At 41.5% G+C, this 23705-nt stretch overlaps 1 protein-coding gene across 1 annotated transcript; it reads right to left on the reverse strand.

Annotated features, from left to right (window-relative positions):
* Positions 1-1229: 1229 nt before the first annotated feature.
* On the reverse strand, positions 1230-23474 carry EIF4H (eukaryotic translation initiation factor 4H). The gene is made up of 7 exons (XM_063297684.1): positions 23361-23474; positions 13163-13347; positions 11122-11186; positions 10896-10995; positions 8108-8173; positions 5961-6110; positions 1230-3241 (listed from the first exon to the last, which is right to left on the reverse strand). The coding sequence occupies exons 1-7, from the start codon at positions 23417-23419 to the stop codon at positions 3105-3107; spliced, it is 762 nt and encodes a 253-aa protein (XP_063153754.1). The 5' UTR covers positions 23420-23474; the 3' UTR covers positions 1230-3104.
* Between the last annotated feature and the right edge of the window lie 231 nt (positions 23475-23705).

Consider the following 23705-nt stretch of genomic DNA (forward strand, 5'->3'; position numbering starts at 1 on the left):
AAACGTTGTTAGGGGAAATGTTTAAAATTAGACTGAATTTTAATATTGGACCATTGTGTCTCCCCCATCCCAAATCTGCTCCTAACTGTCCCACAAGCATCCAAACTGGAGCTGGGGTTGTTCCTCTGCCTGGGATGAAACTGAAACCTCAGAATGTGTTTTTGGAAAGTCCAGATTTTACGAAGAATTATGTTCTCTACTAATCCTTAAGAGGTAGACTGGCTCTTCTGACCAGCGGTGTTTAGAATTCTTCCTGAAAGAGAAGCATTCTGAAATCACCTATACACCTATTAGCTTGAGCCATGAGGCTCTGGTACATTCAGAGCTGACAACAGAAATAGGTTGCTCAATTCAAGATTGTGTTGCATTTTTCAGTTTGTTCTTCCAGACTGCATTTGGTTGTTGAACTTTCATAACCTGGTCTTGGACCATAATAGTTTTGTTGCTGCTGCTGCTGCTGCTGCCTATTCAGAACTGCAGGCATATACTGAGGGCCCAGTATGAGGGCCTGGGTATCCTTAAGGAAATTATTACTTTGCTTGCTAACAAAGCACAAGTGGAAAATTGTTGCTTTTTGGCTACTGCAAGATCTCCCCCTTCTCTCCTCCCTGGCTGGTACAAAGCTGAGGTTTTTATCAGCCGTCCCGGAGGAGGAATTGGGGCAGCACCGATGCCTGTCTGTTCCCCTACACTGCTGAACTGGCAAAAGGAGAGTTTACTAGCTGACCTAGCTGTAACCTATGGGCTAATTAGCATAGTAAAACACACACCCCTGACATGGGAATTTTAGAAAACACAGAACATGCTAAGGGATGTTATGGGATAGCATGTAGAATTACTGGGCAAGTGCTGAAAGAATTAGCCAGTGAAGAGATTTATTGCCTTTATCTCCTTGCTAGATGATGTATAAAAGAAAAGCCAAGTGTGTGGTTCGGGGCTTCTGCATTTGAGCAGGAGACCCCTCTTGTTGTGCACCGAAATAAAAAAGCACAAAGGACCTTCCCGCCTCGGTGTGGTTTATTGGGTGACAACTTGCACTGAGTCACGGGCCTCCTTGGCCAAGAATATGGTGGCGCTACCTTTTGTTCAGGAGCCAGTGGACGGTCTGGCACCCTCATGCAGCCCTCGGGATCACTCTGCTTTCCCCCAGTCTAAAAACTGAAGAAATCAGCTGGGAAAGATGGCAATTTGGGGACAGAAGAGCTAACAAACTTCAACACGGACCAGCCTTAAATATTACTTAATGTTTTCTTTATTTAAAAGATCATTCACAAAATACCATATCCATAAATTTACTTTGTCATGAAGCAGAATGTGTTAAGTGTTTGGAAATTTCTCTTTACACATTTAAAAATCAAATGAATCGACTGAGTGAGCCTTGCATGGGAAAGTCTTGTTTTTGCTCTTAAAATCTTGGTTCTTCCATATTTACAGTGGAAGAGAGATTATTGGGTGGATTTTGTTTAGAACACAACCACACAGACAGACAGTGCATGTCTTAAAGAAAGTTAGTGTTAAACAAATGGTTCTTATTCTCAAAAATATACTCAGATTACAAGGAGGTCTGGAAAAGTTTGCTCTTTTGTAAATTATGAAGATCTTTGCTAATCATTTTATTTATTCAAACAAATGCTGCTCTTGGATATTCGCTAATTAATTCCGCAAATTGAGAGACCTGTTTTTAGAAATTGGACAAGATTTAGCTTTTAAGAGGAGGGGAAGCCCCAGGAAAGAGAAATCCTACATTACCTGCCAGTTTCTATCTTGTTATTTGTACCAAAGCTACAAATAAGATATGTTAGTGCTGAAGTCAGGCACTGCAGGTACTCCCACTCTGCCCCAACTGAGCCATAAACTCTACAAATTGGACAGCCAAGCAGGCGACAAACTTCTCTTCAACTTTACATCGCTGTTTGGTACGCCTTTCCATCTAAGTTACTTGCTGCATTCAGTCTTTTCCAGCAGAATGTATTCACACAGAGAAACAAGGGGAACGAACATCTGTTAGCCACCTCAGTTTGCTGGGACTCCATGCTGTTAAGATGCCAGTTGAAACTATATCATGTAGTGCTCCCCCCTCTGTTTATTTGAGGAGCTAAACAGGAGAAGCAAATCATACTGAAACAATCAAATGCTGGCGTGGCAAAGTTAGACACCATTTCATTTAAAACAAAGTCCCTCCGACCTCCCAAAAGGGGGGGAAAAAAACTTTATTTAAGAAGTTAGTTCGAAAGCCGTTAGCAATTCTGTAAAAAAAAAAAAAACCCAAACCCAAAACGCAGAGTATGTTGGAAGCAAGTCCTTCAACAGCACCGACCTCTAAGCACTAGTGGGAATGACATAGGCCAAGTCAAGAATGCATCAAGCTGCATTTTCCACGCCAGAGTCCGATGCAGACACACCACCTCTGCTCCAGGCAGAGGCCTGTGCAGTGCCAGTGGGGCCCAGGGCAGATGGCACCCCCTGCGCTTGCTGCAGTTTACATTTTAAACCGTCCAGGAAGAAACTGATTTGGGATCTATTCCAAAGTGCCCAATGGCTTATCTCTGTGTTGCAGAAGCTTCTTGCAACACTTTCACTTGGACTCTTCTGAGTTGAGGGTCACTGGGGGTGACTAAACATGCAGCAGACAGAGAAGCACCATGGAAGGCAGGGGGGACCAAGGTGAGCAGGACTGGAGCCTGACCCTTGTTTCTGGGAAGAAGGAATCAGAAAGGAAGAAAAAAGTGAAGCAGCACCTCAGATTAAAGAAATCCACATCTGTGGAAGAGGATGGTGCTATATTGGCTGAAAGCCAGCACTGAGCCCGGAAGGAGGGATGTCTGGAGCTGGGGAACGTAAGAGATTGCAGGCACTACATACAGCAAAGCCAAAAATGTACTAAAAACCACTTGTTAACAGTTGACATGCATTCACAAGCTCTGGTTTGTTTTGTTTTTTTCCATTTCGGTTTCAAGGAGGACAAGTGTCAGATGGTAGGAATGGTGGCTGCGGGGTTAATGTTCTGAGCTCAGTTAGACACTCTGGGCTGTCTTGCGTTTCCTCCCACCCCCTCCCAGCCCCTCCCTCAATCCCGTTTCCCCCACTCTTGCCCCTGAGTGCCCTCAGTCATGCTCCTTTACTACTTCCTCCCTTGGCTTGGCTCCACCAAAGATGGCAGAATTGGGATTGGCTACTTGATTGAGGGGCGTAGCGACTGTCCTGGGCTTGAGCTGAAGTCTGGGCCGCTGGGCTCTTTCCTCTGCCAAAAGAAGAAGGAGGAGGAGGAGAAGGAGAAGATTAAGCTGAGAGGTGACCTGGCAATTTCCTCAACTTGAGTCATGGATGAAATTGTCCTTATCATGTATGTCCTGTACCTTTGGGTGTGCTCTCATGCAATGCATTTCATGCAAAAGGGCTCTACAGGTAGTCCTCACTTAACCACAATAGGGACTGGAAAACTGGTTAAGTGGTATGGTTGTTAAGTGAGTCACATGTGACTGGACCCGATTTCACAACCATTTTTATGATGGTCGTTAAGCGAACCCAGCTTCCCCAATAGATGTTTTTTGCCAGAAACCAGCAAAAAAGGTAGCAAATTGCGATCATGTGACTGCAGGACACTGCAACTGGTCGTAGATGTGAGCTGGCTGTCAAGTGCCCAAATTGCAACCATGTGACTGAGGGGGTGGTGTGATGTTTTGCGACGGTTGTGTGAGTACAGGTCATAAAGCGCCTTCCCCGAGGCTGTCGTAACTTCAGACCATCATTAAATGAATGGTTGTTAAGCAAGGACTATCTGTATTCCATTGTAAGTGGGATCAGGAGAGCATACCTGCTACCCTAAAACCAAACCATTTTCCAAACTAAAGCACAATAAAAGCACAAGATGTCATCTTGTGGCAATCATCAGTGTAATCCATCCTCCTCTCTTATAATTTCTTGCTGTCCAGCTGTTTAGATTATACATCCCATCACAGCCTGGAGGACACCTGGTTGAAGAAAGCTTCCCTCATGCATTATTGCCCAACATGGTGCTCTCCAGATGTATTGGACCAATTCTCAGAATTTTTAGCCAGAATGAGTGTCTGGGGCAGGATTTCTCAACCAGGGTTCCATGGAACCCTAGGGCTCCATGAGAGGTCACTAGGGGTTCCCTGGGATATCATGATTTATTTAAATAATTATTTCAAATTCGGGCAACTTCACATTCAAGAGGCAAGTTTCATTCTTTATTTTTAGTTTAAGAACAATGTTAATGCACATATACAGGCCTACCCAGGAAACCAATATAATAATTTTGTGACTTCCGGCCTATATTTGAGCCTGAATGTGCAGGGGTTCCCCGAGGCCTGAAAAATATTTCAAGGGTTCCTCCAGGGTCAAAAAGTTGAGGAAGGCTGCTCTAGGGAATGATCCAAAATATCTGGAGGGCTCTAGGTTGGGGAAGGCAGCATTACTCAGGTCACAGCCCTCTCTGCATGGCAAAGTTATACGTTTGCATCACTAGATGGCACTACTACAGTTTCAACAGGATAGACTGGTTCAGGCAGAAGACAATATGGGTAGCATCAAACGTTAAGGGACTTTTTGTCCTCCCCTTATAATTTCTCAAAAGTGAACCCAGAATTTTCCAGTAGGTTGCTACTGGAACAGATCTGGGGGTGCACAAAAAGCTGAAACTGGGATGAGGTAGGGAATCAGTTAAACTAGTGGTTTCTCTTTTACTAAATAAAAGCAATCTTACGGCTTCTACCATGAGTCAACTATTAGAAGACTCGCATAGCATGGGCCAAGGCACACAAACCTATACTGAAAACCAGAGCGAGCCCAATACCATCTTTTTTGACTATCAAATTGTATTAAAAGGCGTTAAGCTTTTGTGAGCTGCAGCTCACTTCATCAGAGACCTGAACTCACATGCATCAAAAGGCTTCAGGCAATCTCAGAAAGTTTCCCTTAGTCTAGCCACTCTATACTTCTGATGAAGAGAGCTCCTTCTGAATTTTTGCCATCAGAGATTACCATGGCTCTCCTCCTATGTCTAAACCCTGTACTAGGATCATTCCACTTAAGGAATCCTTCAGCTTGATCTTAGTAGAAAAACTGGTTGCTTTTGCTTGGTAACCAAGCTCCGCAAGAAGGAAGGTATGTATGTATCTTTTTAAATGTTCTCCACAAAAGTGTAGCATCGCTGAAGACTATTGCCTTTGCTGAGCAGAGTTCAAATAGAAAGCTTTCCAGCAAACTGAAAAAAGGAAAGTGCCACCTAGAGATTAAACTACAGGCAGAGACTTGCCCCTTTTCTCCAAGAAACTGAAAAAGTAGCTACAATATGCTCTTATTTATTCTAAAAATATATCTGGAGGCATTCAGATTGGTGACAGCTGACTTCAACCATCCAGTCAACTAAAAAGAGTGAGGAAGTAAAGTATGAACTACCTTCAACTCCCTGGAGAAAAGATGAGGAAAAGTTAATTAAATGAATTTCCCTTTAGAAGTCGCACTAATACAGAAATAATTAGGTTGTCATATCTAGACACACATTACACAAAAGACTGGATGTGGGACCCCTGTTTGGCTTCCTTCTAAATACTGCAAAAGGAGTTCATGCACCGTCCTGTACTGTATTACAGCACCTAAGTAACACAGGCCACAAAACTGGGCTAACAGCAGCGATCTCAATTTGCCACAATATAGGGCAAGTATGAGAAATCTGTGGTGCTCCAGATGTCGCACTACAACTTCCAGCATCTGGTACCACTAGCCATATTGCCTAGGGCAGTGTTTCTCAACCTTGGCCATTTTAAGATGTGCGGACTTCAACTCCCAGGATTCCCCAGCCAGCCATAAAGTCCACACATCTTAAAACGGCCAAGGTTGAGAAACACTGCCCTTGGGTGTTACGATTTATAGTCCAGCAACATCTGAAGAACTACTGGTTCCTCACCTAGGACAGGGGAGAAAGGAAGACAGCCTACCTTCTGTTGGCTCTCTGAAATCCATAGAAGACCCACGCATTGGAGGACCATCCCTGAAACGACCTGTGCCCCCCATGGGTGGGCCACCTCCTCGTCGATCGCCAGGACGCGTTCTACCTCTGCCTCCTAGGAAGTCATCATCTCTGAAACCTATCAAAAGGAATACAGCATCTAATATCAGTTCTCTCAGTATCTTTGACTGCTCACCAAGGATTTTTCCAGGCCATCCAAACATCCTGAAGAGCAGTATTTTAAGAGTTAGCTAGGTTTTTAACTTCCTAAGACACAGAGGTTTATTAACAACCCACCTGAAAGAGTATACCACAGGCTATAATTTCTATCAGTTTGGCTAGGAGATGGCCATGATACAAGCAGAGTATGAACATCTTTCCCCCCCCATTCTTCCACTTCCGGCAGCTCCTCCATTATTTCTTCTGTAAGGCCCCATCAGTGCTCACCTTCTGCGGTGAGAGATGTGACTTTTCTGGATAGCACTGGGACAACTGTTACAACTAGATGGTTACTGATGTAATAGTCTTGCTATTTTCCTTGGTTATACTATAAAGTTTTATCACTATTTTTCCTTTTATGATTTTCAGTACTAAATCTGCTGGTTGCTATAGATTTCCTCATAAAAGGAAGAAAGTGCTTAGAATGCAGATGTTATGGATATAGCAAAGGGAGCAGAAATCCACACTTTGCAGCTGCAATACAAACGGAAGATTATGATTTCTGGCTGCAACAACCACACCACGATTCTTCCCTTCTGACAAATTTCAAGGTCGCATTTTCTGAAGTAGAACTTCCATTCTGGTAACAGGCTACTTCTCGGTGCTATTTTTTAGAAGCATTTTTTAACTGAAGAAATGTCCTGTGAATTACTCGTGGTCAGCCCCTATCCTAGCTAAATTTTAATTAGGATGCAAGGATAACCTGCCACCACTGATGCACTGTTAAGGGTGCTGAAAATCTCAACCTGAGCTAGAGAAGAATTAGAACTAAGTGATGATAAAAAAAAAGAAAAGAAATATGGAAGGGGAAAAAACCCAAGTTCATCAGGACCAGGAGGATGAAACCTCTGAACACAAGATCTGTATAGCTCTACCACCTATTAGGAAATACTTTCAGCCTCTTCTTGCTTTGCTGTGCAGCCCATTATCTAGATTCATTCCAACCTCTTCCACAAATACAATGTATTGGCATAAGGATGAGGCTAACCTCACCCTTCAGCCTCAAATCCCCATCTGTAAAATGGGAACAATTTATAGGTTGCATTATATGAAAATACTGCATACAACCCCCTCTTGAAGAAGTTTCTGCTTGGCTCATGCAGCACACCCAGCTGAAGCAGTTCTGTACACCAGACATACACACATCTAGGATGCATGCATGGGTCTTCTCTCCTTGTTGCCAACATGTATTGCTAGAGGAAAGAAACAGTGATCTACCTATTAGTTACAAGACAAGCTTGATGAGAAAGTTAGCATGCTTTCAAAAGGGGGTGGGCAAAGAAGCTATTTACATCTCAGTGAACTTTAGTCACAGGAGTGGGAATTGCTGATATACCCTAAGGCAGAGTTCCTCAACCTTGGCAACTCTAAGCTGTGCGGACTTCAACTCCCAGAATTCCCCAGCCATCTTTGCCGATTGGAATTCTGGGAGTTGAAGTCCGCACAGCTTAGAGTTGCCAAGGTTGAGGAACCCTGCCCTAAGGAAAGGAAGACAGATGAACCACCTGTTCTGCTGATGGTAAAGGAGAGTAACTTTACAATCCAGATCAAGCCAGGTTCTTCTGAAAACAACTCAAAACACAAGGAAGCATACTTACATTCATCAAACCAAATGTGTTCATATCTTCAGCCTTCAAGGATTCCAACTCCCATATTCCTAGATATCTCTGTGCCTAGCCATATACACTGAATGTTTCCACAAAAGCTGAATACATACAAGAGAGATGACTGCCATGTTCTTAAAAAATGGAAGTGATTAGATATTTTAAATCCCACCCTATTGGCCTTATCATCTGAGGAACAGACTTGGCTGAAACAGGAGGCAAAAGGATGTCAGGGGGAAAAAGTCAAGAGATTTGAAAAGATCTCAGTAATATTAAAACAAAAAAAGAGAGAGAGAGAGAGAAATACTGCTACCAGAACTGAAGTCATCTCTGGAATCCCATCCACCTCCTCGCGATTCCCGCAGACCTCCGCCCATGCCTAAAAAGAAAGTCACATTGCAAGCATGGGTCAATGGGGAAGGTGGGAAGTTCTAGAAGGTTCCACATCCAATTGTCATGTGTGCCGTTGTGCTGATGCATTCAGCTCAACGGTGCTCATGACATAGGTCAGAAATCCCCCTGCTATTTTGAGCCAGCGCAATCCTTACATTCTCTTAAATCTGGTGACTGTATTTGGCAGGAGAATATGGCTAGGTCAGAGGCGGAACTGACATCTGAAAATCTGGGAAAGGATAACAGTTGTCGAAGAAGGGGAAACATCCCGGCACAATCCAGGCCATGATTAAGAAAATGTGCAATGGGCCAGCATCCTCAGAAAATCAACGTTTAAAGAACGTTTCTCTCATGGTTGAGAGCTAAGCTGCAACTATTTACATTCGATCATTCTAAAGACTATGTTACGAAGATGGTTTATCAAGTCTTAGAAAGTGAGGCCCTTTTCTGCGAAACCCATTATGGCCAGTTAATAAGGCGTTGCTGTGTTATCTTGAAGTATTTAACCTCCGGACCAACATAGCTACTCAAACAGGTCCAAGAAAGGTAGCATATTGTGTAGAAGAAACCCATTCCCTTTTACTTAACAGTGTTATCCACCACAATTTACGCTGTTTCTGAAGAGTCCATTGCTGCTCTGATTCCATGATCTGAACATGGCAATGCAACTGATGAGTGAGTCCAGAGGAGGGCTTTGGAATTCATGTCACTGCCTCCTTCGTGCTGCAAGACAACAGACTTGCAATCCTGTTTAGAGCAGCCCAACCCTGTAAATGCTTCTGTCTGGCAGAATGCACACAGATTTGATTGATAGGCCAGGCTCTTCTAAACCTGGACGTGTAGGGTTGCAGCTCTTTAAAGCAAGGGAAGAAAACCTTTAGGTGGCTGTTTCACATGCATATGCAAGATCAGGATTTTTTTTCCTCTTAGATTTTTTTTTTGGGGGGGGAATTATTTCTTCTATAAAACAAAAACAAAACCTGAGTTAAAATATTTTATCGATTTATGTGTTTCCCACTTCAAAGTGGTGCAGAAATGTGCAACAATTTTTGGCAATTGTGCTAGAGGTGATTCCAAGGGGCACATGCTGCCCTGGAATCTCAGGCTGCACACCTCTGCTTTGGAACAAAGGAGGCCAGGGCATTAGCTTGCAATTGTTCAAGGCAGTTCAGAGGTTAATTTGTTCACTCAGATATAATTTAACTGCTCATTTATATTTTAGAATCTCAGTGTGTGTCATGTCAGTCTTGTCTTCTAAAGCAATTAACTGTATATATAACTCTGACACTTGAATACTATTTGTTAGACCTAAAGAAACGCTTTGGATAATCAATTAGCACATCTAAAAGTTGCATTTAAACAGTGACACTTATATTTGCCTTCCAACCAAAGCAAGTATGTAAAGAAAGAGGAAGAAACTTCCCATCCTGCTTTGTGCAGACAAAATACAGGCAAATCTACATCCACCTCTCCAAACGGGGTTTCACAGGTTTCCAAGCTAATTCCAATCAGCAAATGTGCTTGAACAGACAGGAGAACCACCAGGCTACAGATTCATAGGAATATCCACTTCAAATCTGATTCCAAACAGATCCTTCAGAGTATGCAGGGTGTGAACATAGCACATGTCTGCAACTTCCTAAAGGATCTGTGTCTTTTACCAGGACCTCTGCAGTGCCTTCTTGGAACCAAATCTGAAGCACAGCACAAACTTCACAGATCAGAAAGGGACCTCAGAAGCTACCTGGTGTGTCCACATGTCTGGGAGATGTCTGCATCTCTCTCTCGGCATGTACAAAACCTACAATTCCAGGAACAAAATGTTCTGGAGAACTTGGAACATTTTGTTTCTTCTCTGAATTATGCATCCAAATTGGCATGAACAGGAGGAAAAAGAACATTCCAGGCTTTTGAAAAGTTCTGTTACTGGAATAATAGCTTTTGTTTAAGAATCTCCAACCATCTCCAGCAAGCCCTCCCACTGTTCAACATACAATAATTTTTTTTCTTCCTAATGTTTAGCTGAAACTCAGTTGAAAGTAACAAGCATATTAACTAGAATTCCAATATCCAGGATAATTGAGAACGTACCCCACCACTGATTTGACAGTGTTTCGCTTATCACATTCTGTAACTTGCCTCCTTTATGACTATTGGATCAAAGGTATGAGTGAATTCCTTAGTAATTTAATTAATTTACTAGGGCTCACAGAAGAGCTCATATTTTGCCACGTCTTCTTTCAGTCTGCTTTGACGTTCCTCGAAGTTCTTACAGTAGTGTCAGCAACAAAATATCTGTAGATTCCAGGATGCTCATCATCCTCTAAACCAGTGCTGATGGGATACATTATAATTTCTTTAGCAACTGCTGATGTATCCCAAGATTTCACATAAGGACACCAGTGTCTCTTGGGAAATCTAGGGACTGTTGAAATTTCATGAGATTAATTTTTGTGGGGCATCCAGGGCTAAGAAAGTTGCTAACAGGTCCCTTAAGGATATGAAATGATCTGCCTGGTTCTGAGGCTGCATATTAGATCTTTTCCTGTATTATACCAGAAGGTACTTAAATCATCCATAAATGTCTGAAGTTTGCCAATGTACACTGCTGGCATTTAATACCACACACAAAGACATGCCTGCTCAAGGTGGCATTAATACAGTCATTCCAGTTTGCAGTGTGTAAGAACAGCCATTTAGGACGTCACCTCTGTCTTCTGGACCGCCACCTTTTCTGAAACCGAAGCCACCTTTGTCTTGTTTCCTGCCTTCAGCTATGTCCACTCGGAGCGACCGGTCGCCAAAAAGCTGTTGAGTTGAATAAAAAAAAAGAAATTGCTTCTGATTTGATTACAGATTTTCTAATCTGATTAGATTACAGATAAGAGCCACGACCCCTGCTCAAATTACATTTCACAAGAGTAGTATACTTACTGCTCCATCAAATGTCAGAGCTTCTTTAAGTGACTCAACCTCATCAAACTCTACATAACAAAATCCTGAAATGTAATAAATAAATAAGTATAAATACATATGACAGCCAGGTTGGTGTAGTTAAGGGTGCCAGGCTAGAAACTGGGAGACCATGAGTTCTAGTCCCACCTTAGGCAAGAAGCCAGCTGAGTAAATGTGCACCAGTCACTCTCTCTCAGCCCAGGAAGGAGGCAATGGCCCACCACTTCAGAAATGCTGCCAAGAAAACTGCATTGAATTGTCCATGTGGTCACCAGGAGTCACTACTGACTCAAACGGGCACACTCATGTGTACACACACACATACAATTAGGAAACCACTCTCAGCTTGGCACTGGAAGCTAGGTGTGCAAATATGACCATCAGCCTACCATCCTCATACACAGAACTGATTTGGCTCCCTGAGTTCTGTCACCTAACAACTTAGCTTCCTGATTTAAAATATAGATGATAGGAAGAAAGAAACATAAGAACATAACATTTGTTCTAGAGGGATACAAAACGTTTTGTATTTCGAATGTTTCAAGCTCAGTTCCAGAACAGCTTATGCAAAACGAAGTTGGAATACTTCTAATCAGATCAAAACAGCTGTTTTATATTTGAAACAGCCATTTCAAGATCAAAAACATTTGCATGCTTTAAATTCGTTCCTACATAAACTTTTCTTATGGGCAAGACAGGAAGCCCTTCGCTGGGTCTCCTTAAATAAATTAGGTCAGCAGCTACCGCAAAAAGCTTCTGTGTTCGTAGTTAAGTCTAAAAGTAGAGAATTTATGTATTTCACGGTAGAACAGTTTGGTTGTTGATGTTCTCTGAGCTTGGTTATTTTCCTGCAGAGGTTTCATTATGTGCCCACAACAACAATTCTGTGATGTATTGTAGGTTGGGCTGAGACAGTACGACTGGCCCAAAGTCATCTCGGGAGCTTCTGAGGCTATGGATAGAAAAGAACCTGTGTCTCCTTGCTTCTAGTCCAACACCTTCACTAATGTACCACAATCTTTCATTAGCAAGTATAGGTGGTTGGATTTGCAAGAAAACCTTGTGTGGCTTGTTCCTATTCAGGGTTCCAGCTAGTCATACCTTTATTTTACACCCGCCCTTCTCCCGGGTCTCCCTCACTCCTGCAACAGGCATTTAACATTCTGTGATCAATCAGCATCTTAATCTTTAATGGGTTATTTTGGGAGGAGCTAAACCACTGCCTGAAGTTCTCTCCCTAAAGGTCACTATGTAATCTACCAGCATTAAGGTTTTCTCTGGAGATTCTGGCTGATGATCACACATCTCCATGGTTCAAATATGCAGCTGTGTGAAAGGTGAAAGGTTCCCTGTGCAAACACTGAGTCATGTCTGACCCTTTGGGGGGGACGCTTTCGCGACTTTTTTCTTGGCAGACTATAGCAGGGTGGTTTGCCATTGCCTTCCCCAGTCGTCACCTTCCCCAGCCAGCTGAGTACTCATTTTACCGACCTTGGAAGGATGGCAGGCTGAGTTGACCTGAGCCCGTTACCTGAGAATCCTGCTTCCGCTGGGATCGAACTCAGGCCGTGGGGAGAGTTTCAGTTGCAATACTGCCACCTACCACTCTGCGCCACACGAGGCATATGTAGCTACTACAATGTACATTTATTTATATCATTCAGTTAAACATTTAAAATAACAAGTACCTCAAAGGTTGGCATAACTCTATTGCTTTGGTTGTGGCCTCCAGAATACCTTCAAAGGTACAGACAATTGTGTTGTTTAATTTGGCAGAAAGAGGGAATTATTAAATACATGGGAGTTATTTTATTTTCTATATTTAATATAACTACATTATGATTTACATTATGAACTTAGGTTTTGACTTCACCCTGCCCACTCTTTGGAATGTGCTTTCTGACACACCACAGAAAAGCAAAAGGTGGTCCTTAGCCAAACGTGTGTACACATATGCACAAAGACACACCCAACCTTACATCTTTGCTCTATAAAGGAACAGCTCTATAAAATGACCTACCTTTAAATTTATCTGTCTCTTTGTCTCTGACTAGTCGCACACTTCTTACACTGAGATCCTTGAAGATGGCATCGATGTCTCCTTGGACTGTGTTGAAGGGGAGGTTACCGACGTATGCTGTAAAGGGGGGCTCTGTTGGAAGCTCTTTCTGTTTACGTGAGGCAAGGCTGGAACTGCCACGAGACCTGTTGACAATGGTAGGATTACAGTTCACACCTGAGTGCTCCCTGTGGGAGTAGCAGCTATGGTACACTTAGAAAACTCAGATATGGAGAAGCACTTTTGCATCAAGCCACTAACCTTGCAACCAGGGATAGGTAATCCATGGCTTGCAGACTCCCCAGCATCTCATTAACAATACCTGAGTCTCCAAATGTGAATCAGGATAAAAAAAATCAGATCACTTACCTTGTCTGGTAGAGTTTTAAAGAGCAAAGTGATTGTCTTAAACTTTGCAGGGGGTTACAGCACTCATACCACTACTCACTCCCCCAAATCTTTTTCTTTTTGTACTTGTTTTCCGTAGTTTTTATCTTTGTTTTAAACTTAATAAAATTCTTAATAAAAAAAAAGAATAAAACCACCACAGAAGCATAAGGCACCCTTTTTACCTCTTAATCTCCCACCCCCAAAATAGGAAAATAAATCCAAAAATTTCAGCTCTATTTTGGCAGCACCATGACACCAGCCACATCTTCTGCAGCCCCCAGGGAGGGATCAATGAGGAAGAACTACCTCCAAGCTGATAGCTTCCCCACCCTTGCTCTAAACCAAGTGTCCCCAAACTCTTCAGCTCATCAACCCCTTCATGAAGTTTCTGATTGTTCATTGACTCCCAAACATTTATTATATGAAAATAATTTAATACATACTATTTATTTATGGTTATGGCCCCTTGGTAGGAAGGGTATGTGTTTAATGTTGTTTTTATTGGTTTTGCAGTGAGCGACCAGGAATTACTGTGTGAGATAGGTGGTCATATAAGTTCTTTCAATAAACAAACTTGCATAATTAGCATCTAGGAGGTTATCAGTCTCCTTTTCACCAGTGGAGAGGAACAGAAATGTACACTTTATCACTAGACATAGATCAGTTGCACTGTCAAAGCAGGCGTTTATTTTCTTTGAATGATTATGGGGAACAGCTAATGACAGAACTTTTCATGTGACTTTAAACATGGGTACACATTCTCCTCTTGTACAAGGGACTATTCCTGTAAAACACCAAAATCTGGTATGTTTATTATATTAATTTGCCAAGGCTAATGTGAAAAATTAAGGTTTTGAGAAGATGTGCATCTTGTCCCCATTCTTGGAATTAAATATAGCTTTAACATTATCACCTTCTTGCCTACAGCTGTGGTTGAAGTGAATGGTAGCTCTCTGTACAACGTTTTGGCAAATATAACTATTCACAAAGCAGTGTACAGAGCAATAGTTCTCTAGCAACTACAGTAAAATGCAGCCTCAAAAGTTCTCTGAGGATGATTAAACACCATGGTAGAACACCTGTGATTCCTGAAAAGTTTCTTAAATAAACTTCCTGAACTTCCAGATCAGCAACTGTGAACAGGTTTTGTGACAGTTTGTAAGTTTCCACTTGCTATATTAGTCGGAGAAAAAAAAGCACAGCATATTCATAGTGCACTCTGGAATGATTTATGGCAAGGATTATATTTACAGATGGATTTATTTCCAGCACCTCAGAGCAGAGAAAGAACCTCCAGAGCAGCTCACATTCATGTACAAACACATAAAATCATACACACACACACTACACACACACATATGCACAAATTTTTAAGACCACTTGCCTCAGGATCAAGAATTTGAGCAGTTATTCCTAACACTGATGCAATCTCTAAAACAAAACAACACCCAGAATCTACAGCAAAGTTCCCGCAATGGATGATCAACATCTAAAGAATATCCCCGAGCTTTGGAAGTATACTTCTATGCATATTTATCAATTTGATAATTATGTTTACTTTTGTGCATGTTTACTGAATTCCCAGCTAAGCATGGACAGGACTGATACTAAAATATCATTTCCAATTTTGGGGGTCATGATAAGAAATCTGACAAATCTAGCATATCCAGAAGAGGTTGTCAGTGAAGGGTCTCTAAATTAAGTCCTGTAAATAATAGTTGAAACAGCTCTGTAAGTTTAATTTAGAGTTTAGAGAAGAAAAGGCTAGATGTGGCCTCCAAACACCTGAATGGCTGTCACTCAGAATGGCAGAAGAATTCTTCAGAAGAATTCTCTCAGAAAGAGCCTTGTTCATTGTTGCTCTAGATGCTGCTCCAGAAAGCAAGACTAAAACTAGCTCATCTGAAGGACAACCGTATAGGGAAGACTGTTCTAGGGATCTGGGCTTGATTGCTTCCAAGGGTCTTTCCAACTCTAAAATTTGAAGTAAAGTATCCACCTCTCATTAATTTCTCATGCAGAAAAAAAATAAAAAAGAGGGGTCCTGCTAAAATAGCACTAGCGATAAACAATGCCATTGTGGAAATAAAATGCTCTGAGGTGTGCATCTTTATGATAGTTGCCCTCAACATCCAAGATGCATTATGTATTTTCAACTAAGTCGGTTTGAGTGGCTCAAAAACATATGGGATACTCAACAAAATGGGACTGATAAGTTCATCATAGGATGATTGTATTTTGAAACAAAATGACAGTATTCATTTTATCAACTAACCCCATAGGCTATGAGTTAGGAGTGCAGAAATCCATCATCATGAAAGGTATTTGGAATGACAAGGTAGACTGACCAGCTGGTTCTGTCAGTTGGAGTTCATGACCAAGTTGTTGACAGGCAGTTAAAACATGACATGCTAGCTACATGTTATTTTATATATTTTAGAACAGAGACAGTCAAAGCTACTGGTACACTTCCAGATAATCTGTGATTAGATTGCCAAGGATTTCTGATATCAAAAAGGGTAAGAATTTAAAAAATACAAGAACTTCTGTCACGGCCATGCCTGTGCTAATTCTTCATCACCTAGACTCAGTATTCCTCAACTACAAAACATAAAAGATATATCAACATGGCTACCTGTGATCATATGTTTGTGCAGCTCTGCTAGGCAGTTCTTGAACTACATCTGAATTACTATAAATAGAACCCTATCAAATGTAACCTGAGAGGAAGATCTGTACTTCCATATGTATCCCGCTTTTCTAGTCTCTATATAACGTAATGGTTTACTGCTATTACTGCATGAGCCATCATTTTGTAGCTGCTGGAGTACAAATGTGGTATCCCTTACTTGGTTAGTTCTTTAAAGGCCAACTTCCTATAGTCTTCAGAAAAATAAAAGATTCTGGAACCACAGTAGATGACCAAATTCCAATTATCATCATAGAACGTAATGTTTCTATGATATATTCTGCCACTGCAAAAACTACTTAGATTTTAAAGAAAAGCTACTATATGAGAACAAAATTAGTATTTTATAAGAACAATGTGAGACTACAGGATGAAGGCAAAGAAGGAAATTTCCCAGTTAGGCTAGCATCCGAACATACACTAATAAAACATCCAAATCATTTGATCATTCCTGCTCATAGTGTGCATCCTAGTTTTCTTTTCACCTGAGTCAACATGATTAAGTTGTCTAGAAAATCACACAAGATTTCTGATGTGAAGCAAAAACACCTGGACTCCTTCAACCTATTCATCACTTTGCATGAACAGCTAATACAGAAAAAGTGCACAGATCTACCCAGAAAGTTCTTTTTACCCAAAAGAATCTATTAAGCTCCATATAATTATGACTATAATAATCCAGAAATGGTTTCCAAATAAGAATGAATTGTAGGCCAGATATATGTTTTAGAAGATATGATGGTATCTGGATGCCGAGCCACAAAGGGCTTCCTAGGTCAAAACAAGCATATTAAATTGGACCCAGAAACCAAGTGACAACCAATGCAGGGTCCATAGAATGTGTGTTACAAGCTCCCAGAACAGAAGTCTGACAGAATGTGGGCCACTGCATTTTAGACTAATTGTAGTTTCCAAATACTCCTTGAGGGCAGCCCCAAATACAGTGCATTACAGTAGTTGAATTGGTTGGTGATCAGGGCATGAGTTACTTCAGTCAAGTCCTCCTGCCTCAGGTAAAGCTGCAACCTGAGCATCAGCCAAAGCTGGGCACAGACCCCTGTGGTCATGACTTCCACCTGATCCAACAGGAGATATAAATCCAGAACAACCTCCAAGTTGGAAACCAGCTCCCTGAGGGGTAGTGCTTGCCCCACAAGCAGTAACTCTGGCACCAAGAGCGGACCCCAAAGTATCAATATCAACTCCAATCTGCCAAGTTCTCTGTCCTTTTCTATCTACACCCAAACTGCCTCAAGGTACTGGGAAAGGGTGTCAAGAGTATCTCCTTCACAGCCCAGGGTAGCAATGTACAATTGGGAATCATCAGCATTACCTTATTTCTCTGAAGACAAGCACTTAGTCTAGGAGGTACCCTGGTGTTTTTCAGAAAAGCGATGACAAAAAAATCTCAAGTCATGTGATATGGCCCCATGAAAATTAATGATTAGATTGTTTTATTATTCGAATGAAAACTTTAAAAACTTATCCTGAAGATATGTGAACATAGTCATTGCTATACAGAATCACAGCAGTTCAGATACTCAGACTATATCCCCTAACTCCACCTATAATATCAGCTCGGGAAAGCTTGCTTGAAATATTACTTGTGGATTATCTGTAGTGTGACGACCACCAATAGGGCCTTCTTAGTGGTGGCAAACTGATTATGGAATTGCTTCCCAGAAACAATGAATGGTGCCCATGTCATCTAGTTTCAAACCAGTTTGAGACAGGCTTGTTCAGTAAGGTCAACAATTTTCTCAGGTCTAAATTGTCTTCAAATTAATTAATGAAAATGCATGCTGGTTAAAAATATTCAAAGGTGCCCCTCTCCAAATCTCATGCAGGCACTCATAAAAGTAGTCCTCACCTAATTACTCTAATTGACACCAGAATTTCCATCACTAAGCAAAGCAGTCATTAGGTGAAACACCATGTAAGTGCACCACTTAGCAACAGCAGTTCTGGTAGACTCAGTTGTGGTCGTTAGGCCAGGACTACATGGTCGGTAGGTGAGGACCTTGTGCTTCTCCTCTGCTTCAATTCCCCACACCCACATATCTCCCCCCATCTCTGCCCTTTTGGCCACCCTGTCCTCCACCACCTCCAGATGACCATCACTGTCTTCTTCCTCCTGTCACTGATGAGGCACACCCGGCTTGCCTCTTCAGAAGGCAGCTACCTCATCTCAACTATTCCAAATGCTCCAACCAACCCTCCAACTCCCATGCCGGGAACAGAGTCACATCTTCCAGGCCTTGTGAAAGGCCAATCTGATTTCTGGAGAGATAATACACAGGGCAGGTGCTGTGGCAGAAAAGGCTTTCTTCCTGAGTCTTGCCAGGTGGCACTCTTTAATGGACAGTACCAATAACATGGCTTTCCTGCCCAGTCTGATGGACAGACATGATCAGGGAGAAGCAGCCCCACATATAACCTGGTTCCATGCCATGGAAAGCTTTTTAAGTGACCAGCATCACCTTGAACCGAACCCAGAAGCATACTGGCAACCACTGCAGCTCACAGAGCAGATTGAGAAGCACCCATAACTGCCTATGCTGCTGCAGTCTAAGCCAGCTGCAGCTTCTGGATGGTCTTCCAGAGCAGCCTCATGTAGAGCACACTGCAGTAATTCATCCGGAAGGTGACTAAGGCATGAGTGACTGTGAGCGGAGCTTCTTGGTCCAGGAAAGGTAAAATTGGTGCAAAAGCCCTCCTGGCCACAGAGGCCACTGTTCCTCAAACAGGAGCTGCAAATCCCCAAATTGCGCACTGGACTAAGGACCAACCTATGAATATGTAGAAAGCTAAAAGAACTAGCTCAGAATCTCTAAAGCAACCTTTAATATCAAGCACTATCATCCATCCAACATGTTAAATGACCCTGGAAGAAGATATGTAGTTACTCAAAAGTACAGTAAATAAGAAAAATTACCATTCCTACCAGAGATTATGGCACTTAGCTGTTCATTACTGTTTTCCTTAGATTTATGCTAGTCCCTTTTACCTTCTGTATATGCAAATAGAACCCTGAACTTTTTTTTTTTAAAGCCAAAGAATAGTGATTTGCCTTGTGCTACAGATTAGTAAATTCCTGGTTAAAGTATTTCCTCCCCCAAGAATTAATTTGAGGCTAAAATACAGAGGAATACTTATCTACCTTATAATGAATCACTGAGATAAGATGTGAGCCTACAAAAACACTTATTTTTCAGTATCAAACGCACAAGATGCCCAAGCGTACAGTGAAATCATATGCCAAAGGCAAAGGTCTATCAGAAACAGGAAGCTCAAGGTAAGCTGATTTTCTTTTAAAAAAAACAACTGTTATTAAATTAAATTATTGCCTAAGGGTAGCCAATTAGATGAGGTTTTAGGCTCATACCTCACTATGAATACATCTCCTATACTTTGTTACAGATTTGTTTGATAACTTTATCATTCCATTTTTATGAAAAAAACATTAACAAATTCAAATTGTTTTATAATGTACAACGTGTACCACCTTTCTGAGTACTAGCAAATATATTTTATGGTTTTATTGAGCAAAAATGTCCGTTTACTAGAAAAATCTTCCTGACTAGCAACTTACATAGATTTGACCTTCTTGGGAATTCTATTTATCAATAAATCTTCTCTTACACAAAAGAAGAAAAGGACATTTTACCTCACTAAAGTCCAAGTACATACCCACCACATGCTTCCATTGTCATACCAATGTTGCATAGCCAACATTATGCAAACTGTAGAAAAGCGGTAAGAAAAGTCACACCTGTTCAGTTCCCACTCATAACCAATGACTACCTATTTTACCCTATACACTCCTTAAGTACATTCCCACTGCATTCAAGTTATTTCTATGTTCTGCTAAAACATGTGTTCCTTGCAATAGATCACATAATACTCATTACTGTCCCAACATCTGCACATCTTAAAATTTCCCTATCCATTTTCATCTCTAGTAAACATTCTACCAAACTACAAATTTCATATACTTGCCCTAGTTTTTTACCCTATAACTTGCAAGAGTTTGTTCCGTTTTCTCAGTAAAACACAACCATTTGAGTCTTTGATGTGCTGGTTTTCAGATCCATACTCCTCACTGCATCATGCAGTGCATCTAACATTCATTTCAATTCATTCAGGTTCTCAGCCAACAACACAGCATCACCTGCATACAAACATGCACATTCACGCCCCTATGCAACACACCTCTAATGACATCACAAGCACGCCTTATATATCCGTAAAGATGTTGGACCGTCAGGAAGACACCATACGTCCTTTTCTTATGCTCTGCTCAATGTTGAGCTATTTGCTAAGTATCCCATTTACTCTCTCACACTCTTTACTTATATGGGTTGTTGTTGTGGGGAAAATAGGAGGAGGAAGGAATATTAGGTATGTTCGCCACCTTGAGTTATTTATAAAAATAATAAAGGCAGGATAGAAAATAAATAAAATAAATAAACATGTTGCTCTTATCGCATTCAGCAAGTAACGTTCAACTCCATATTCATGCAAAACATTCCATACTTCAAGCCTATTCATTTTATCATTTGCATTTACTCTTGCTACCACTGGAAGACCTGAAAGAACAAGTTAAGGACAGATTGCCATGAAGAAAATCTGTGTGACTGCTAAGAGTTGACACCAACTTGATGGCACATAATCAATTCACTCTTGCTACCTTTCCCTTTGTATAGGGGAACAATAGCATCATTTTTCCAATTAACAGGCACAGATATAGTCTTCAAACACACTTAAACAAGTTTCAGATCCAATCTGTTAGCAAACCTCATCCATTTCTCCAGTTATATCACCAACTTTTAACCTTTTCAACATTCTCACAGCATTTATGACTTTCATTTCATCATTCTTTCTGGGACTTTAACATTCATAGGATTTGTGTCAATACCACTCTTCCATGTACCACTATCATTCCCATACAAATCTCTAAAATACTCCTTCCAGCATTCTCACATACCAGTTTCATCCCAAATAATTTCACCACTTTCATCTTTTATCCCATTCATTCTGTTGGAAGCGCCTTGTTTTACTCTGCCACTTCCAAAACAACTTTTCCCCATCAGAATCTCTCTACATTTTCTCTGCCACTTTTAAACTTAACTGTTCTTGGCTGTCTTTGACTACCATCTTCCCAATTATCTTTTTCTCTCTGTACAAAAAATATACAAATATATTTCTCTCATTTTTGCAGCAATCCTTCCCATTAACATAACTCCACACAGGTCTGTGGCAGTCCGTAACAATTCTTTTCACTCTGCTTCCACCAGCCTTTCTTTTGGTCCACTCTCTATTAATTGTGTTGGGAGATTATTTTCAAATGCTTTTTTCATACAGGATGTAAGACTTCCATATTGGCATTCTACTTTCACTCATTTTTCATTTTTCTGGCTGTTTCATCTCAAACAAATCAATCACTTTTTTTATTCATCCCAATTCTATATGTGTGCGTGTGCATGTATGTATCTACATATATGAACAGACTTATGCTTAAACCATGTACTCCAAAATCAAACACTTAATTCTAGTTACTTATCAAATAATAAACATTCTCATTTAGTCTTGGGTATTTTTCTAAACTTTCTCCATTCCATTCATGTCACTTAGCAGAATAATTTTCCCCTTTGGATTGCATTAATTCAGGATGGTACACAATTTTCCTGAAAACATTTGATATCAATTCTTCCAGTATCACTGTTCACTGGAATGTAATATGCAACTACCACCAACCTATAGATTTTTATTTTCATACACCCCCACAAAAATCTATATAACACCAATTCACACTTTCTTATCCTTTTCATTCAAAATCAAACATACAACTTCATTTTGTTGTGTGTATTAATCAACTACACATTACAAGTTCAAACCACTATTTGGATATGTTTCTACTTTTCTCTTAGTTTCATAGACATACAATGTAACTATTTTCCTTTCTATTTGTTAATTCAAGTCCTTTACTTCTCTTACATTCCGATCTTCTATATGCCAATCATCACCAAATGGGCTTACAGGTCTTGACCTCGGCCGCTCATTATGGCATATCACTTTTTAGTAAGATTGATTTTGTCCCACCACAAACGTCTTCCATTGTGCACTCTGAAGAGATTTTGTTCAGATTCATAATCAAGACTGAGTTATAAATCACTGTACTACTAACCCTTCTCACTCAAAGGCCCCAAATTATTCCCCTGCCCTCTGTGCTTATTCAGCTTCCCATCACACTCCTCTTAACCACTTGAAGGATGAGGTTCCATTCCTTTGCTCATAAGGTTGCAATATCCATTCATACATTCTTTTAATTCCCATTTTCCAGTTATGGAATACTTACCAAGGAGAAGTCCACTTCCTAACACTATTCAAGCCCCTGAAAACTTGCCTCTCCCTTTTATTACAAGCCTTTTAACCCATGTTCGATACCACATCAAGATTTTTAAAATGAACTTCTCCACAAGGATCTTTTATTTAGTCTATAAAACCATTCCCCCAAATTGTTGCTCTCCAGGTATACTGGTTTTTAATTGCCATTAATTCCAGTCAGCACAGACACGTTAGCTGGCGATTATGTGAGTTGAAGGCAAACATAACTAGAGGCATGAAGACTACTTTACAGCATACTCTTCTTTCGATAATTTACCTCTTTGTCAAGCGACGACTAATCCACAATAAAAGTTACGAACAAGCCTATCGCCATCACTCTCCTGGACATGCCAAGTCTTCCTCCACAGGACCCTCTTCCAACCCCTTGTTCGTAAACTTTAGAAGCCAAGGGGTTTCCCCGCCTGCCTCGTATTTTTAACCTTCCTGCCTTGCAGAGGTTACTCGTTCCTAATCAAAACACATCCTCCTCCTCCCAACAAATCCGCTCGGCCCTGTCCCCCTTCTCCTCGCATCACAATCCCCACTCCCCACGTCGCTCCCTCCGCACTGGGGGGCGAGGTCGCCCCTCTCTCCCCTCAGCCTCGGTGTCTGAGGAAGTACGACTCCTCACCCTCTGGCCGGAAGAATGCCCATCTCCTACGTTTCCCGGGTGCCCGCCCCAGTCCCTCTCACCCGCGGCCGCCCCCGAAGCTACTATAGGCCCGGTCGTCATAAGCATCGAAATCCGCCATTGCTGCCGCTGCTGCCGCCTCAGCCTCCCCCGAGCGCGAGCGAGCGCTGCAGGACCCCGCGCCGTTTATATAGCGGGCCAAATGGAGGGGCTGCCCGCCGTGCCGCCTGAAACCGACCGTCTTTCTGCGCCTGCGCACTGCAGATGGCGGCGGGAGTGCCCTCGGCGTTGCCTGATTGAAAAGAGATGGGAAAGAGAGTGAGACATAGGAACCTCATGAGGCAGGAAGAGGTTTTCATTTTGGAAACCACCCCAGGCGTGGAGAGGCAGAGCGAGGAAGCACATGC

This window comes from Candoia aspera, chromosome 1 (assembly GCF_035149785.1).
Source record: "Candoia aspera isolate rCanAsp1 chromosome 1, rCanAsp1.hap2, whole genome shotgun sequence".
NCBI lineage: Eukaryota > Metazoa > Chordata > Lepidosauria > Squamata > Boidae > Candoia > Candoia aspera.

Bases quoted from the DNA above. Each gene is read 5' to 3' on its own strand.
- EIF4H (XM_063297684.1), bottom strand. From the start codon at position 23,419: ATGGCGGATTTCGATGCTTATGACGACCGGGCCTATAGTAGCTTCGGG. The intron at 10,996-11,121 runs GTAAGTATACTA...TCAACTCAACAG, and splicing joins CTCTGACATTTGATGGAGCA to CTTTTTGGCGACCGGTCGCT. The intron at 3,242-5,960 runs GTAGGCTGTCTT...TTCTTTTGGCAG, and splicing joins TTTCAGAGAGCCAACAGAAG to AGGAAAGAGCCCAGCGGCCC.